This window comes from Larus michahellis, chromosome 4 (assembly GCF_964199755.1).
Source record: "Larus michahellis chromosome 4, bLarMic1.1, whole genome shotgun sequence".
Classification (NCBI taxonomy): Eukaryota; Metazoa; Chordata; class Aves; order Charadriiformes; family Laridae; genus Larus; species Larus michahellis.
In genome coordinates, this window is record NC_133899.1 from 74,678,384 (window position 1) to 74,697,496 (window position 19,113).

At 41.8% G+C, this 19,113-nt stretch overlaps 1 protein-coding gene across 17 annotated transcripts in view; it reads left to right on the plus strand.

The window, feature by feature from the left end:
* TSPAN4 (tetraspanin 4) overlaps positions 1-19,113 on the plus strand; it is a 457,483-nt gene that overhangs the window by 384,142 nt on the left and 54,228 nt on the right. For all 17 annotated transcript variants that reach the window (XM_074585644.1, XM_074585632.1, XM_074585638.1 and 14 more), the window contains one exon: positions 2,288-2,479. In XM_074585644.1, the coding sequence (XP_074441745.1) occupies positions 2,417-2,479 (63 nt within the window). In that variant the 5' untranslated portion in view covers positions 2,288-2,416. The remainder of the gene's footprint in view (positions 1-2,287; positions 2,480-19,113) is intronic.

Sequence of the window (19,113 nt, forward strand, 5' to 3'; positions counted from 1 at the left end):
ATGGTACAACATAAAGAATTGAATGGGCAATGGAGGAGCAGGCAAGCTGGTCTTGCCTTTACTGAATGCAGCAGCATCTTCAGTGAGACCCACCTCCCATAAGACAAATGATAGTTGTAGGTGTAAGTATCCCTCAAAGCGGTGTAGCAACACAGAGAGCATGAAAGGTGATGAAATAAGCTGCCTCTTGTTGGTGCCATTGAATTGCTTCAGAACAAAGAACTGAAGATAATACCTAAATGTATTGCAAGGTGATGCCTCTGCTGCTGCTGGGCATCTGCGTTCATTAGGCTTAATTGGACTTGGAGCCCACCAGGCTGCAGAGGCAGAAGCACAGCTATGCTTTCCATCCTGTTCTTCGACCAGTTTAGCACTGTTCCTGCCTGTATTTCAGCACTCTGACCAGTTTTAGATTGGGTGCCTGCCACCTCTCCTTCTATGCTGTTCTGTCGTCCAGGAGACCTTCAGGGTTTTATTCTCATTTTAGGGAATTTATTCCTAATTTTTTTTTTTTCCTTGGGCCATATTGATAGCTTTTCTTTATATCCCCTCAGTTACCCTAAATGATTTTCTATGGGTTACCTTCTTTAAATATTCTTCTCCCACCTCTCCCCTGGTTATTCTTCAATCATTTTAGACTGTGTTAAACATCATGGTCCGTAAGTGGGCACAGAGGGGAGGTATTTCCAGTGTATATGGTCGGGGCATGGACTGTCCCTCCATGGTGCTTGTAGAGGGTATTTTGTGAAAGGATGAATATGGTGATACGGGATGCCTGTTTGTGAAAAGGCTGCTGAATGAAATGATTTGAGTCCCTGTGTCCTGAAGTCTCCCTTCTCTCAGTGGAGACACACAGGTTGATGCAGCTGAGGTACATTACAATGAGATGTAGTTTGTCTCCTTAGTTCTGTACAAAATAGACTGGTTTGCAACTGGGGTGAGGAGTCCTGCCTTGAGACACAGCTGCCTTTACTGTCCCTTATTGAGGGGGAATTCAGTGGCAGGCAGAGGCAACCTTAGCAATTAGTACTAAGAAATTGCTTTGGCTTTTGTGTTTCTCTTGTGTGTTTCGTTTCTGAGGCTTAGCTCTGTCCCAGGATTAGCTCTGTCGTTTTCTTTTTCCTTCCCTGGTTCATGAGCTGCCTTATGTTCATCCACTTTATGCAGACATTTAATTGATATGCTCCTATGTCTGGCTTACTACTCTATGAACAAAATTTCTTTCCTAGCCTTTAATTGATTTGGATAATAAAGTGCAATTATAAAACTCAATAAAAATTATAAAACTCAATAAAAAGGGAGAGCAGGAAAGAAAGCAACCGAAGAGATACTGTGCTGTGTGACTTTATAATAATGCAAAGTCCCCTTTGGTTTAATTCTGTTTAATTGCTCAGCTTTACTCAGATTGTGTCAGTTCTGCAGGCTTCCTCACAGTTACAAGCAGCACGCTTATAAATGTTTGCATTTTTTAAAAGTTTCTTGTGTATATAATAACTGTAAATTTTATGGTTTTGTGATGGCTGCTACCTGCTCTGGCATCCTCCCTTCGCCTTGCTCGCATGCCTGGGGAGCCTGTACTACTGCTCCCCTCTCAAACTTTTCCTAGACCAGACAAGTCCTCTTCTGAGGACTGGATTACCAAACCCATGGCCACATTAGGAGTAAACATCTATTTGATTTTTTTAATGTTACAGGAGAATTCTCTCTCCTTCTCTGTTCCCTTTACCCTCTAAATGCTCTCTTGCTTCACAGGGAGGTGAGACCTTGGACAGGAACTAAGAGGTGTGAGGTGTCCTACCAGGGGATGCTCTGGCAAGATTTTTTTATAGCATGGGTCAGGGATGGGAGATGTTTTATTGGGATGGGAAGAACAGGGGATCAAAAGCGCTTCAGCCATTCCTGGCAGCTCTCGGAGGTACCTAAATAAGATACGGATTTTTTCAACCCCTTCGATATCTGAATCTTTGGTAATTTCTCTTTTACTCAGTGTCTGCTTTTTCAGTAGAGAGGAAGGGACCTGTTTTTTGAAGTTGTCTTGGATTTAGGAAATCTGGGTCTTTTTCTTGAGTGTTACATCTTACTGATGAGTTCTCCCTCTATTTTTTTTCCTTTCTCCCCTGTCTGTTGTCCCTCTTTAGAGTGCCATAAGGAGAGATCATTTCTTAATAGGTATAACTGCTACGTTTACCCCAGCAGAGCTGTTCTACTGCTGCCATATTGATATGGATTAATATCTGGGGTTGCTTGGATACAATAACTAAGTTTCTTTGTTTTCTTCATTTTCCAGTTGGGAGGCTGTGGAATCCTTGGAGTAGGCATCTGGCTGGCCGTCACCCAAGGAAACTTTGCCACCCTCTCTTCTTCTTTCCCGTCCCTGTCAGCTGCCAACCTACTGATCGTCACAGGGACATTTGTCATGATCATTGGCTTCGTGGGCTGCATAGGCGCCATCAAAGAAAACAAGTGCCTCCTGCTGAGTGTGAGTATTAAACCGCTATGGTGTTGCAGTGTTTGCTGTCTTAAGGTGCTGGTGCTATTCCAATGCATGTTACAAAGTCTTGTATTTCAACAGAAGTTGCCCACTTGACATGGATGAGATGTGAGTCGTGCTTGAATGAGTCTTTGCTAGATCTAAGGAGTTGCTACATCACTCCTGACCAAGCTTTTAACCAGTCCTTGGAGGATGAGACCTGCCAGAAGGGAAAGGTTAGCAGTGGTGTGTGTTTCCTTGAACGCTTGAGAGAAGAGGGAGAGGTTTATGAAGACATCTTTTGCATCCCTGGAGGTGTTTAAGGCCAGGTTGGATGGGTCTTTGAGCAACCTGGTCCAGTGGGAGGTGTCCCTGCCCATGGCAGGGGGGTTGGAACTAGATGATCTTTAAGGTCACTTCCAACCTAAACCAGTCTATGATTCTGTGATTTATGTGGCAGATAGGTGGTTTGAAACTAAAATGAACAACATAAATTGAAATTAAGGCAATTTTGTGAGTGGAAATTTACATCGTGAAGGCTGAAGTCAGAATCTGGGGCTAAAATTCAACAATTTTAACAGTCTTATAAATACCCACTTTGTGAAGGAAGTGTCTGGCCAGCCGGATGTAATTACTGGACTACAGCATCAATGCCAATGCAGGAGAAGTCCACAGGGTGCTGAGTCGAGGTTGGCGATAGTCTTTAGACCTGCAAGGACTGAAAGGACAAATTTCCCGTGCAACAGGAGCACCTCTTGTTCTGCTTCCTAAGAGCAGATGATAGAGGAAAGGATGCGGCAGCTACAAGTTAGTGAAGGATGTAGTTGGGAGGATGTGCTGCTGTTACTAGGATGTGTTGCTTTGAGGAAGACATTGGAAATATTACAGGAGGCATGGAGCACCACTGGGATCCTAAAATGGACTGGGAGAGAGCAGGGCAGGAAGAACTACTAGCTCAGCCACCTGCTTTCAAGGAGCAGAATTTTATGTGGTGTTGGACACAGCAGGATATTTGTGTGTGGTCTCGCCTTATGAATAGTGCTACTTTTCTATGGTGTGATAAGGGATAAGATTTCCTAAGGAGTCTACTTAATAATACTGCTCAATGAGAAATGAGCAGTATCAAAGAGGCATTTCAATCTATTTATATTTCATACACTAGGTTGCACAGCAGATGAGACTCTGATCCACTATCTTTGTGTTCTTCGCATATGACATTTGTATTGGGTTGTCAGAGCAAACCTGTAAGCTCTTTGGTATTAGGCTGCTGTGATGTTAGGTGTAAATGATAATAATGGCTTACCTCTGGCATTTGCCAACGACTTTTGAAAGAAAAGAGGACAGACAAAGTGTTTTAAGTTGCAGAGGACAGATGGAGAAAGGACGTCGAAAGCATAAGTGAAGTTTAATTTGTACGTGAGATTTTTGCATAGGTGCGTGCAATAGTCAGGAATGATCTCTCTGATTAGAGTGTTTAGATAGCCTAAAGCTTCACAGATTTACTGACTTGAAAGGACCTACCTCGTGTCCACCAACTAAGGACCTGGCAGATATTCTTTACTCAGTGGCAACATATAGCCAGGTCAATGCCTCATTAATCTCTTAAGGAACAGGCCCATTCCTTTTTCTCTGTATTTGGAGGAAGAGAATAATATGAAAATCTAAAATGGAGTGTGAAAAAAAAGTACAAAAGGAAACCTCAACCATCCTATGTGTTCTGCAAAAATATGCAGATGGGGTGAGTTGTACAGCTGTCATTCTAAGATCTCTGTCAACAAAGAATGGATATTTACAATGATTCTTCTTTGCTCCAGCTACAACATGAAAGAAGATAAACTTTCCATCATTAGATTTCCCAAGGGAAATCAGAGCAACTAGCATTTCTTGAAATAAGTATACAACCTGGTGTATACAATCTTGCATCTGAATGTAGATGCAAATTGATGAGTGAAGCAAGTGAACAATGTTTTCTTGCTTCAGTAAGATTCCTTTGACATTTCTGCTATTCTTGTTGTTCAAGATGGTGTAACAGAGGTCCCTCTGCTACAAGCTCAGCTGTAATTAGAAAATGGCAGCTTTGTTCTGATGGGTTGGGTCACTGTCCTGATCAGGTGACAGAGGTCATAAGAGTCGAGTCTGACTTAAGAAAGTTAGTTTATCGACTTCCATTGTTTTTTTCATAGGTATTTGATCCTGTGGTGCAGGATCATCTAGCTGTACTGCAAATCTCTATAGGGTATCTTGAAACAAAATTAGGAATCTGTTTTTTCTCCCTTCCTCATTGCAAATGTGTTACAGTTCTAATGTCCTTCAGAGCTATTAGTCGTATCTATCATCTTCATGAATTTTAGCAAAACATTTAGCTTGAGTGCTCTTAACCTCATTGCAACGTTTTTCAGCTGAGGGCAGGTCCTTGCAGAAGATGAGGCACCAGCTTGCAGTACCAATCTAGCACAATCAGTAGTGGTGACTTGATCATACTACTGACTTTAGGCAGGTGCTTGTATGTGCACATGCCATTGCTGTATGCTAAAGAAATTTATTCCTGATTAAGTACTTTTTTCTCTTTCATGCCCAAATGTTGAGCTAGCTGATCCTTAAGTGTCTGTGTAAACATTGTCTTTCAAGTTAATTGCTTAAGATCTATGTTTGAGGAGCTAAATTGCCTGAACTCTCTGCCTTTCATACATGTTTAGAAGAGATCTATATTTCACAGAATCATAGAATACCAGGTTGGAAGGGACCTCAAGGATCATCTGGTCCAACCTTTCTTGGCAAAAGCACAGTCTAGACAAAATGGCCCAGCACCCTGTCCAGCTGAATCTTAAAAGTGTCCAACGTTGGGGAATCCACCACTTCTCTGGGGAGTTTATTCCAATGGCTGATTGTTCTCCTTGTGAAAAATTTTCCTCGTGTCCAATCGCAATCTCCCCTGGAGTAACTTGTACCCATTATCCCTTGTCTTTTCCACGTGACTCCTTGTGAAAAGGGAGTCTCCGTCTTCTTTATAGCCACCTTTTAAATACTGAAACATGGTGATAAGGTCTCCCCTAAGCCTTCTTTTTTCAAGGCTGAACAAACCCAGTTCCCTCAGCCTTTCTGCATATATCAGGCTTCTGAGTCCTTTGATCATCTTTGTGGCCCTTCTCTGCACCCTCTCACGCCTGTCCACATCTTTTTTCCATAGCGGGGACCAAAACTGAGCACAGTATTCCAGGTGTGGCCTGACAAGCATTGAATAGAGTGGGATAATGACTTGTTTATCTCTGCTGGTGGTGCCCTTGTTGATGTAACCCATCATCCTGTTGGCTTTCTTTGCCACAGAAGCAGAGTGTTCACTCATGCTGAGCTGCTTGTCCACCAGGACCCCAGGTCCCTTTCCACAGAGTTGCTCCCCAGCTGAGTAGATCCCAGCCTGTGCTGCACTCCTGGGTTTTGTTTTCCCAGGTGCAAGACTTCACACTTGTCCTTGTTGAAGTTCATAAGGTTCTTGTTAGCCCACTCTTCCAGCCTATCCAGGCCTTCCTGCAGGGTGGCTCTCCCTTCCAAAGTGTCCACTTCCCCACTCTGTTTGGTGTCATCAGTAAACCTCATCAGGATACACTCCATCCCATCCCATTTATGAAGATACTGAACAGCATTGGGCCCAGTATCAATCCCTGGGGGACCTCACTTGTGACAGGTTGCCAGTTTGAAAAGGAGCTAATTACCACCACCCTCTGGGTGCAGCCTGTCAGCCAGTTCCTCACCCACCACACAGACCACTTGTCTAGACCATAATGCATCAGTTTCTCTAGGAGGAGGCTGTGGGAATCTGTGTCAAAAGCCTTGGAGAAATCCAGGTCAACAATGTTCACTGCTTGCCCCACATCAACTGAGCAGGTTACTTTGTTCTAGAAAGCGATCAGGTTTGTCAAGCACGATTTGCCCTTGGTGAATCCATGCTGGCTTTTCTCAGTCACGTGCTTCATTTGACTTGCGACAGCCCCCAGGAGGATTTGTTCTATAATTTTCCCAGGGACTGAGGTAGGACTGATGGGTCTATAATTTCCTGGATCCTCCTCTAAACCCTTCTTGTAGATGAGGATGACCTTAGCCTTCTTCCAGTGTTCTGGAATGTCCCCTGACCTCCATGACTTCTCAAAGATTATGGAAAGCAGCCTCACAACGACGTGAGCTGGCTCTCTTAACACCCTCGGGTGGATAATGTCAGGACCCATCCATTTGTAGGACTCAAGCTGCTGTAACAGTTTGCATACCAACTCTTCTTTCACTGGCAGTGGGTCTGTGTCTGCATCAACCTGGGTTGTTGTTCCCAAGGCCTGAAGCCCAACAGGGCTGGTAAAGACAGAGGTGAAGAAGATGTTGAGAACCTCTGCCTTTTCAGCGTTATTGGTGACTAATTCACCTCTCCTGTTTAACAGCGGGCCACTATTTTCCTTCTGTTTCTGCTTGTTGTTTATGTACCTGAAGAACCCTTTGGTGTAGTTTTTGACATCTCTGGGCAATTTCAATTTGAGCTGAGTTTTTGCTTTTCTGACTGCATCGCTGCACACCCTGGCAATGCCCTTGTAGTTCTCAACGGGTGTTTGTTTGATTTGCCATCTCTGGTACGCTTCTCTTGGTTTTGAGCAGACTGAGAAGCTTGCTGTTAAACCAAGGGGGTCTCTTGCTCCGCTAACTTCCCTTACCTTTAAGGGGAATGAACTGTTTTTGTGCTTCCAGGAGAGTCTTCGTGAAAAACTCCCAGGACTTGCTAGCCCCTTTATCCTCTATGGAAGCTTCCCACGGATTCCCTCCCAACTGAGCTCTGAGTGAGCTGAAGTTTGCTCTTCTAAAATCTAAAACCTTTGTCTTAGTACTAACCTTCGGCAGGATCCCAAACTCCACAGTATTGTGAGTTTGCACTGCATGCTTGCACTGAAAAAGGTCATTATTTCACAGATAGTCCAGGTTAAAAATCTCAGCTCTAGACATTCAATCATGATGGATTAAGTTATTTATTATCTGTATTACAGTATCCTCTGCAGGCAGCCCATGAGATCAGGATGCTTGTTCTGTATAAAATTCCTGGTAAGAGGAGGTCCCTGACCAGTAAAGCTTACTGTCTAAATAGATAAGACAAATGGAAAGTATTATTATCCTCATTAGACAGATGGGGAGCTGCGGCACAGTGAAACTAAGTGCCTTGCGTAGAGCGCACTGGGAGATTCTGGGAGAGATATGAAGCAAACCCAATTTGTCTAAATCTCAACCAAGTGCCTTTGTCATCTTTCTCTGATTATAGCAGAATGTGTCTAGCTGTCCTGTGTGCTACAATGACCTTTAAGAAGTATTATTCCATGTTTCCATAATACTAATGACAAATTTGATTTCTTTCATCAGCTCTGTTATGTCCAAATGATAAATAAATATCCCAAAGCAAAATAGTTCTCAATTTTTATCTTGCTGAAAGTGCCTAATTGGCTCAATTAGCTGGTTTCCATGAGCTCCACTTCAGGCTGTCCCAGCTGAGCCCATCAGCCTAATTGCAACGTTACCTTCAGTTAAATCGGAAACAGGACATTCAGAGAAGCTGCCAGAAAGGGCATGTGAACATGGTCTAATGCAAATTTTTTGCAAATAGGAACTTACTTTTGGTCGAGGAAATCATAGTCACTGGTAAAAAACAGTATTGGGCCCTTTGTGAAGAAACGATTTTTATGTCTATTGGTTGTTACAGCACTCATGTATAGATACCATGTTTCCAGATACATGCAACTTAAATAATAACTCATGTCCTGGGAGGAAATAAGATCCATAGGTAGTTCTTTATTTCACCCTCTGATTTTATGAAACTCTATTTTATTATTTTTTTTTCTCCAATGATTTGGTACAAAGAATGTGTTCTGCTTCTGGTTGGGATGTGCAACATGGCCGATAAACCAATCAAAAAAGGTAGAAGATGAGTGTTGCTTGTGTAGACTTTAAGGCCTAAAAAAGCCTTAAGTTGATGTAGGTGATTCTTCAGCACGTATTACCCATACAGGAATACATTAGAAAGGGGAAAAGGCTTGAAGTAAACAAAATACTGATTCCTCTCTGATTACCCAAAGCCAGCTGCCTTCTTGTAAAGGACCGAGGTTGGGTATTTTCCATCAGATCAAGGATTGGATAAGTAAGAAGATGGCTTAGATACACCCTCTTTCCCTTTATTCCTGATTTGTGGATAAGCCTGATTATTATTTGGTTTTGTAGAAAAGCTGAAACAATGATTAATGAGAAGGGGAAAGAAAATAATCATTAACACACAGATCTATGTGTTCAGCTTAATTTAAATGAGAACCTCATGTTCATCATAGTTGCTGGAATGAATAAGATCAGAATTAAACCTTGATATTAGGTCAGGACCAGCCATGGAAAGAGCTGATACTGTATATATATCTGAATGACTATCCAGACATCAAAAGGCTCTTATTTATGGAATAGTCCAGGGGGAAAACAAGTGCCCGTGATGTTTTGTACTGTGCTGTTGAGAGTTTCCTGAACTTCAGCCAGCTCATCTGTAACTGAAATTGCAATAAAGAAAATGAGGAAAAAGTTAATGAGTGGGAAGAAAAGCAGAATAAAAAAACCTACTGTTTTCAGTAGTGTCACTGGATCCAATCAGAGCTGACAGCTGAAACTCCACTGGTGACAGGGAATTTATTTCAAAGCAACTAAATGGGAAAGAAATAGCCCGTGAATGACTCCATCTCAGTAATTTAATGCTACAGACCAAACAGTAGATTCTCATTCCAGCTTAGCACAAGCGCTTGTGTTCTTTTAGCAATCTGAGTAGCAAAATCAGGGAAATTGTGACTGCAGCCACAGCAGCAAGCAAGTGATGCAAAGACCAGGAAGATACCGTACACACAGCCTGAGAGCATTATACATCATGTGTAACACTTCTCTGTGTAGCTCTGTCTGGCATATGAAAGCCCTAACTTGCTGCCTGTTTGGACTGTAAGTACTGAGCACCAGACTCTCCTAGTTTTGTTGCCCCTCCTTTGTTATTAAGAAGCTGTTTCTCATTGCCTTTCAGTTTTTAGCTCCTTCCGCTTGGCTGATACTGAAACTCAGGAGTGGATGGGGTCCTGTCTGAGTTCTCCTCTTTCTCCCTTCTTTTCTTCACTTCTGGAGGCAGTTGATCAAAGAACCCGGGAACAGAGGAGAGAAGGAATAAAGCTGTTTTCCTTCCCTCCTGTTTTTAGACTTGAGCCTAGGCTCAATGTGTAGGAAGAGCTTACCTCATAGGGTAGTATTTATTTTTGTAATATAGACTGATGCAATACCACTGGTGCTTGTTATGCTTTGAATCATAGAATCACAGAATATCTCAAGTTGGAAGGGACTCGTAAGAATCATTGACTCCAACTCCCTGCTCCTTGTAGGTCTCCTTAAAACTGAATCATATGACTAAGAGTGTCTTCCAGATGCTCCTTAAACTCTGACAGGCTTGGGGCCCTGACCACTTCTCTGGGGAGCCTGTTACAGTGACCAACCACCTTTTCAGTGAAGAACCTTTTCCTGATGTTCCCATTCCTTCTTTTTAGCCAAGATGCTGCTTTGTGGCAGTCAAACAGAGTGACAGAGCCATGTACAGGGGTCAATGGAACTATGCTAATTTATATCGAGGCTTAATCTGTCTGTCTAAATGGCTGTCAGTGTTTCTGAGTTTCTAACTCCTCGTTGATTAATCTATTAACTAGTAGTTGTTAGCTGTGTATTAGCAACATCAGCTTCTCTGACAGCCTACACAGGCTCAAGATCCCCTACCACTTAGAAAGCCTCCCTCACCCCATCTTTTGTCTCAGCATTGAACCAACTCTCACGTGCCAGAGTGAAAAGAAACCTGCTCTGAGCCATTTCAAAAGGAGACCCAGAAACCAAGCTTCATCTTGCCCTACTATTGTCTGTAAGGGTTTGAGGTGGGTCACAGATAGCTCACTGCCCATCAAATTACTAGGACAATTAAGTAATCCAATGAACCTCATGGTGGAAGAATAGAGCCTAAGACTACATGGTGGTGAAGAAAACACTGTCAAGGAAGCCTGTTTTCTACCAGAGCTTGCAGTCTCCAGGCAGACGTGTTCGTTGTCTGATCTGTAAGACTGACCTCTGCTGATTTTGATGGGCTTTTGCTCCAGACCTAGGGTCACCTGCAAGATCTGTCAGGCAACAGAATTACTCCCATTTCGAAAGTAAAGGAGAGGTAACCTGTGTGCTCGTTGCCAGCCCAGACATTCATGTCACTTTTGAGCATAACATTTGATTATTTTTTTTCCTAACAATAAAATTATCTCCTCAGATAGAAAGCCGTAGGCTTACCGAAGCAGCATGTGTGCTTATATTCCCAGTCATTCACATACTATTTTAGCCACCTTAATCCTGCCTCTTAAATTAGAGGGCAACATTGGCTTTTTTCTTTAAGGATTAGAATTACCTGAACCTCAGAAAAATGTGACTCTGGAGGTAAAGAAATGGAAGCTAGTTTGTGGAAATCAGTGATGCATACACAATGTGTAGCTAGATCTGATTTGATGCTATAGATATTTCAGTTCCTCAGTAGGAGGCAGGATTAAGTAAACCAAACTACCTTGCTGTTCCTTTTCTAAGCTACTGCAAGACTGGCCCATGCGCATCTGATGCAGCAACCTCTGTGTAGCACATTTGGGAATAGCAAACTGGGGAGAAAGCCAGCAGTAGAATCTAAATACAGACAAAATACTCTACCTTGTCCTTTTTTCTCTTCTTGACCATCTGCTTCTCACCATTTAATTCATTTATGCATTAAGTGTAGTTTCTAGAGGCTATTTTGAGACTCCTAGAAATAAGAAAAATGTTCTATTGTTATAATTAGCAGGTGAGGTCCCATTGCAAACTTAGCTCAGGGTTTGCAAATACGTGTAAAGGGAGAACTGCAGAATTTCAGAGTAATTTTTTTCCCCTTCATCTCATCATAAGTCAGCTGAGCAGCATGGTCATGGCATTTGCCTTTATCATCCTGGGGGAGCTTCTGTCGGTCTGCCCAGCACTTGGGGTCAGCAGGTGTTCGGTGTGAGGCCAGCCCTGCTGACTCCCTTGCTCCCCAAACAGGGTGTGTGGGGACCACTCGCTGCTGCTCTCCTCCTCTCAGGGCATGAAGCTGTCCGATCACGTTTCATGCAGGAGATCCAGATGACAAGAAATATCCTGGGGATGGTAGATTCAGGGAAGAAGCTCCATTTACTAAATACAGAGATGATGTTACAGTCTGAGTAAAAGGTGTAAGTTTAGACAATAATTAACTTACATGTCTTTGCCATAGATGGAGAATACTAGATTAACCCTAAACCAGAGCCTTTTAGTTGTATTTGCTGTTTCCATTAGCTATGTGAGATGGACTCAAGCAACTGCTTTGTTATTTAATGGAGTGACATGGGGACTTGTAAGAGCTAGTCTGATGTTCTGGTTCTTCAGCCACATTGTACTTCACAATTAGCATGAGTTTCTGTCTTGACCAGCACAAAGATTGACATCAGATGTCGTCACACCTTTGCATTATGTTTGCAGAAGAGATGAAGCAACCCTTAAAGAGAGTCAAAGGCCAGCGAGACCTTTATTTCTGCTAAGGAATAATAATCTGTGATCTGTTAAATGGGCATATACCTACCTACTGTTGTGATGTGAGAGTGATACCTGGCTAATATTTTATGACACTTCATTGATTTTGAGTCAGTTTTTGGAGAAGATGGAAAATCACTAGAAACGCCACAAAATGCCAGTTAAAATCCTATGACATATAGTATGGGAATGTCAAGTCTCTCAACTCTCACTAATGCAGTAAAACTGAATGATTCTAACTGAAAGCACTAATGAGACTAAAATGAAACACTGTTAATGTGTTTAAACTGCATATGTTGTATATCTTTCCAGAAATAATTACTGCAGATTTCTTAGAGCCTTATTGATCAGCAGGAGTTTTCACACATTCATAAAAAATATAGTCCAAACATAAACAGAGCTCTACTATATATCCAGCAAGCATAAAGCATGCACGACTTTGTCACAATCACAATGAATTAATTATTAAGGCTTTTAGAGAATAATAGCTGATGAACCAAATTTAGATACATGCCATTTTCATAATGGAGTTTCTGTTCATAAGTTTGCTCATATACATTACTGACTTTTTACAGTTTATGAGCAAACTTATCATTTTTATGCTGAAAAAAAAAAGATCAGGAGGCTAAAGAGATTTACTTCCAAGGAAGTATTAAAAGAGCTAAATATGCACAGCATGGCAGAGAGAGGGCTCAGATGGGATATAAGTCTACAAATATTCAAGCAGTCTAAATACGGACGGAAAGGAAGCAGGCGTGGTGCTACAAAGGGTGGTAAGTAGGAGCAATGATGTGGAACTAACAAAAGGAGAATTCAGAGCGTCAGTTTGGTACCGAGATGTAGAATCAGAATCCACTGTGATGGAAATTGATGGAAGCAAGCTACCCTTTCTCTTTCGTTATGAAGTTCATGTGGTAGATCAATACAATGGGGTTTTATTGACTGCAATTGTTATTGTTGCTGTTACTGTCTGGGCACTGTCCTGTCATTTCTCATTCGTTCCTCTGTCTCTTTCTGTGCAAGTCTTCCAGGCTGCAGAAGTCATTTCTAAGACGCAAGTACAATTCCCATTGCGCTTTTTCTTCTGTTCTCCTCTCCTTGCTCAGTTCCTTGGAAAAGAAAATCAAAGAAAATTTTAAAAAACTAAGCGAGCCTTTCATAATGTTCCTACTCCACATTAATACGTCAGATCAAAATGCCTTTCAGGAATTACATGAAATGAAACTTCTTGTGAGAACTAGTGCTACATTAAACACTGTTGCTTTCAAAAGCGGAAGAAAGTTACTTTTTTTTTTCTTTTTTGAGTGCTGATAAAATATGCACCATATCTGGTTTTATTCAGTGGAAGTAATGTACCAGTATGTAATAAAAAAATCAATTCTGGGAAACCTTTATCATGCTTGGGGCTGATCTTTGTATTGCTGTGCTTAGAAAGTCAGAGCCAACATTGGCAAGCACTGGTACCTGAAAGCAGGAACAGCACCCCTATAAAGAGCAAGTGTTCTCCAGTACCTGGAGTTCTGTTTTCCAGTACCTCAGTCGGAATTCTTGCATTGATTTTGACTTTCCATGGGTGGCTTGGTTTTTTCCAAAGTGTGGAATATATAGTAAATTTGGCAATAGTTTATAGCATTCAGTACCTCTGACAGTGTTACCCCTTTTGGTGCTCAACTTTATGCATCTAAGTTTGTTGATGCATCTGTTTTGATTTGGTTAGGCGTGGGGGTGCTACACTTCTGCAGGGAAGACATAAGATTTTGACAATACCAACTATAGTAATAAGGCAGCTCCACTGTAGATATTATTTCAATATAAATAGCATATTAAATTCAAGGAAAGTTCTTCATTTTCAGGCATCTTGGGGAAGTGTGGCTGCTATAAAATCCATTAGGTTCTTCTGACCTTAATGGAGCTTTGTGAATTTGTAGGTAAAGGTTTGACTTAGTTTCTTCAAAAAAAGAGAGATACTGTTTACACCTTCAGTATTAAAGAAGAGATGCTATCCCTGGAGAGAAGATTATGTGCAGAATGTGATGTAATTTTTGGTAGTATTTCAGTTCATAGCAAATTATAATCTAAAAATCAATTTAAAAAAATTTCTTTTTGGTAGATAGTTTAGGCCTGAAGAACAGTAACACAATCTGATAATCCTCCTTTAAACTCAAAAATACAGGACCTTCTCCTTTTGATCAGAACAAGCAGACATCTTTCAAATGTGTGGGGAGCCTGCACTTTAATATATGCCTTTGTTTTAAATCAGAATAAAAAAGTTAATGTAATATTTGGGTAGTTGTGGGCCATACCAAGCCCCACATTCCCTTACATTTCTTGACACTGAGAAAGAATAACACCTTCCAGAATAAGATGAGGCTACATCTGGAGTGTGTAGCCCTATTTGGGGCTCCCCAGTAGAAGAGGCACATAGATACCAGAGGGGAAGGAGTCCAGTGGAGGGCCACCTTGATGATTATGAGGCACTTGAAGTGTAAGGACAGGCTGAGAGAGCTGGATTGGTTCTTTCTTAAGAAATTAAAGACAGGAGGAGATTTTATTCCTATCTACAACTACCTTACGGTAGAGTCTGAAGAAAATACAACTTTTGGAAGGATTCACAGAGACTGGCCAAGAGGTAAGAGACACAAGTTACAACAAGGGAAGTTCCAATGAGAGATGCTGAGTATTTTTGTTACTATGAAGATGGTCAAGTATTGGAGAAAGGTGTCCAGTGAGACTGTGGATGGCTGTCTGTCTTCATCCTTGGAGATGCTCAGAAGGTGACTGGGCACAGCTCTGCATAGTGTCATCTAGTTGACTGCATTGTTAGCAAGGCATTGGACCAGATGATCTCCAGAGGTCATTGCCAACTTATATTTTTCTGTGATTCTGAGAGGCTCTGACTTCTAGCGGCCAGAGCTGGACTATTCTTGAAGAACAAAGTTATATGTGTACACGTTAGGACCAGTCAGAAAAACTAAAATCCCTCACAGGTTATGAAGTTAGGGTTCTATTGGTAGACCAACAATTTTAGCCCAATGAATTCTCTGTAATTTCTTCTACCTGAGGTGCTTATTAATTAGGAAGTGAAATGTAATGTTGGTTATCTAGCCGAACTAAAGGGCAAAATGCTTAAGTGAATTGACCTTGCAGTTGATGTTACAGAGGAAGGATTGCCTGTAAGTCTCCTATTTTTTTCTCTTCATCCTGGGAGCTGCTGCAGGCCAAGAGCAGTTAGCTTCCTGGAGCACTTTCACAGGAGCAACCTACCTGCTTATGTGTTTTACTTCATATTGTCTCTTTCAGAATAGAAGCTAACTGTACCCTTGCAGACAGATTAACAGTGTAGGCACTACATGATGGGACACAGCACAGGCTGACTGTTGAAGTTATTTATCCAGTTTCTTAGGTAGGTTATGCTAATTTGTAGGCTGTTTGGCCTAAACAAATTATTTGGTAAGCCATGAACTTTAAAACTGTTTTGGAATGTGTCACTATTCCAAAGAGACGGCTAGCTTTTGGGTCTTCGTACTGCTTTCTTGCTGTTTGTTGAAGAGGATTTGAATAATACTTTGCAAGAAGCTTCTGTCTCTTGTCATTAGCCAAGTTGAGGAGAGGGCCCTACATGCTGAGATCTTACTGTCTCCTTCTGACGCAGACTCCTATCAAACTAAAAACATTACTTCAGGCATCAGTCTAAACACAGCATTCTCAATCTTGACATCAGTTATATCATGTTTAGTGTTGTTGCAGGATGTTAGGAGACTAGCAAGATAATCACAGATTGGTTTTCATTGTACTTGGTCACTTTTGTCTTTGGGAGACTGTGAGTAGATCAGCTACTCCTGAGATGGAGAGATGGGCAATTTGAGCAACATGATAGAACTATTGAGAAGATTTGGGAAGGAGAGGTAGTGGGGAAGCAAAAGACCCAATCCTTTGTATTACTGTGTGAGGCTCAATCATCACACAGAGAGGCATGTGTCTGTAACATCTGAGAAACCAGAGAATCTTGGTTTTGGGGCAAGAAAACATATTTAACTTGTTGCTCTGTGTCTTTGTGAGCTGTGATGGAGATGTGCTTTAAATGATGGACAGAGGGAACAGTTCCTAATTCTCCAACTGATATTAAAAGGCTGGATGAAGGCTGGAACTAGTGGGTCAAAAGTATAGTACAGCTCCAATGGGATGGAGTTGCAAGTTTGGACCACTTCTTCTCTAATAGATTTTTCTCTCTCTGACATCAGGAGGGTGATGCATAGCTGTGAGGTAGGCTTGATAGCAATTGCCTACTTCCTTTACTCCTTTAATGGGAACCTGTGGGAAAGTCATGGGCTTTGCAGAAGAAGAAAGTAAGGGGTGAGAAACTGGCCTTAGATTTCGTAAGGGTTGGAAATCAGCAGTGGTAGCTAACAGAAAGGCGTCACCTTACCTCCCTTCTCATCAAAACTTCTGTGAGGTTATTTCAGGTGTAATTTATGAAAAGCTGTGCAGTAGGTACCTCTCCAGTGAACCTCTACTAGGTTGCATCCCACTACTTGACAAGTAGTGTGGTAAAGCATCTCTCTTACAAGGTCAGATTAATCTTTTTTTTTATAGAGTTTTACATGAATGCTTTGCTTTGGGATTGTTGTTTCTCCATGCATAAATCTTTATTATACCAGCAGCCTGCAGCCCCAGTGAACCAAAGCAAAACTCATTTTTATTCTTTTCTGTATTTATGACCACACTGTGAGAGAATTCATTTGAAAAGGAGCTGTGAGAGTTTCCAGCAGAGTGGTCGGGGTTTGGGTGCTGTGAGCCTTCAGTGGGCTTACATTTCTCTTTTTTAAATTTGAATGGGACATTTCATCTGGGCATCATTCCCTTTGGGATGATACCGAGAATGGAACTGAAAGTGAACTTTTGTTGGAAGGTGCTATGGGAATAGAGGAGTAGGTTGTGCATGCATCCATGCATGCAGTTTAGTTTGCTGGATCAGAAGATGTGCTGATGTGTGCAGGCTATGGTTTGCAGCCAGCTCAGTCTGAACCTCAATTTTTACTTTCTGACATACTGGTTTGAGTTCAGGTAGGGTTCTTCTTTAGACAGGGATGATAAATGTGCTGACATGTAAGTGCTTGTACCTTTTACCAAGTGGTGAATTTGAGGCCTCCACCTTGAGGTTGACCTCACCTAATTTACCTTTGCAATGAAAGATACAGTGTGTGTCTCGATCGTCTGCACACAGTGGGATTTCTAGTACGTGGTAGTTATCTGTGATGTAACAGTGTACTTTTTGTCAATGAATGCAAATAATAAGAAAGATAAAACTAGAGGGTTTATTTTAAAATAATATTTTTCTATGGAGAAAATACATAATTCTACTTATCTAAGTTTTGACTTTCTGAGCAGTATACATTAATTTTGGTTCACTGACTTCCAAAATCTGCAGTGCATGAAGACTTAGACATGGTACATAACAATCACTGAGAGAACTTTTATTCTGAGATTTCCTGAATTTTGAGTGCTTGACTTCACAATTTTAGCATCTTTTACGATGGCGATGGCCATGTCATACCAATTTCTCTAGTATGAACTGAAGAAGGCAGGAGCACCATCACGGTCTCACCAGGAGATCCAGCCCATGGGCTTCTGCTGCTGGACACAGCAGTGTAGCTCGCAACAGCAGCTGCCTTCTCTAGTCCTAAGATGGTTTTAGCAGAGTTACATGGCTTGATGTTGCAGGGGAAAACACTCTTGAGTCATGAAATTTCACTTAATTTTTTGCCAATTATGATAAATTATTGAGAAATAATGACAAACAATTAACATGCTTGAGAAAACACCTTAACTTCCCTCCAGACACCTTTCCTCCCTGCCTTGCCAGTCTCCAGTTCACTCCCCACACATTATACTCAGTCGTGGGGGTCAGTGTGGGGTCCTTTCCTTTTTCTGCCACTCTTTGTTTCTTGCTCTTTTTTTTTTTCCGTGGCTCCAGCACGGGGTCCTCCACAGGCTGCCATCCTCTCAAAGGCGTAGCTCCTCCTGGGTATCCACGTGCGCAGGTGTCCCCTTTTTCTCTGGCATTTCCCGCCCTGATCAGCTACTGCCAGCAGGTCCAGTTTCTCTAAAACTAGTAGCCAGATCGTACTCTAAACAAAACCATTCCCCATATGCTGTTAAAAAAGTTCTTCCTCAGACTCCCCTTTCTCCCACAAAGTCATTCCCTGGCTTCATCTGTACTGTCTCTCTGCTGGTGAGTTCAGAGAAGGGAGGAAACCTTTCTTCAGAGCACAGAAAAAACAGATCCCTGGCCTGTTCCTGGCCATGCTCACTGTTCCAGGTGATGTCCTGTGAAGTGGGAATGGAGGCCATTGGCTCTTAGGTGACAGCAGAAAGGCATTGTGCAGATGTGTGGGTGCAGGAGCGGGGAAGATGCTCTGTGGGATGGTTTGCGAGTTGTCTGGTCACGAGTGAGCTGTGGGAAGGATGTGAGTAGGCTTTTTCTGGTTGTAGACTTTGAAGGTTTTAGCTGCTGAGCCCTCTCATCTCTACTGGATGTATGAAATGCAGTTTTTTGAAGACTAATAACTTTCCCACAAAAATCCACTCATAGTTGGGTAAGACAGAAGGCATGTGCCTGAAATGGAGCTGCACTTTTTTTCAGGTCCCTGCTCTAAACACTGGTGCGTGAGAGGATTTCAAATTAAGCCACCAGAAATTTAACCTGGGCAGAATAACATACTTTGCTCTGCTTCATTCTTAGAAGTAATTGAAGTGCTATTTTTGAAGTTCTTCCAAAAGCTTTTACCCTTTAGACAGAAACAAGCTCAGAATATATAAGCATAGACAATTAAAGTTTGGTAAAATTATAAGCTGATGAAATTGGAGTCCTATGGTAGGAAATGCTGATCACTGTTTGTAATGGGTATCCTTCTTTTGTTCTAGAAGTTGCCTCATGTAATCCAGGCTATGGCAGTGAATTTCACAGGGAGACAATAGTATTCGTACGCACATTTTGGAAAAGCCATGCTTTATGGATG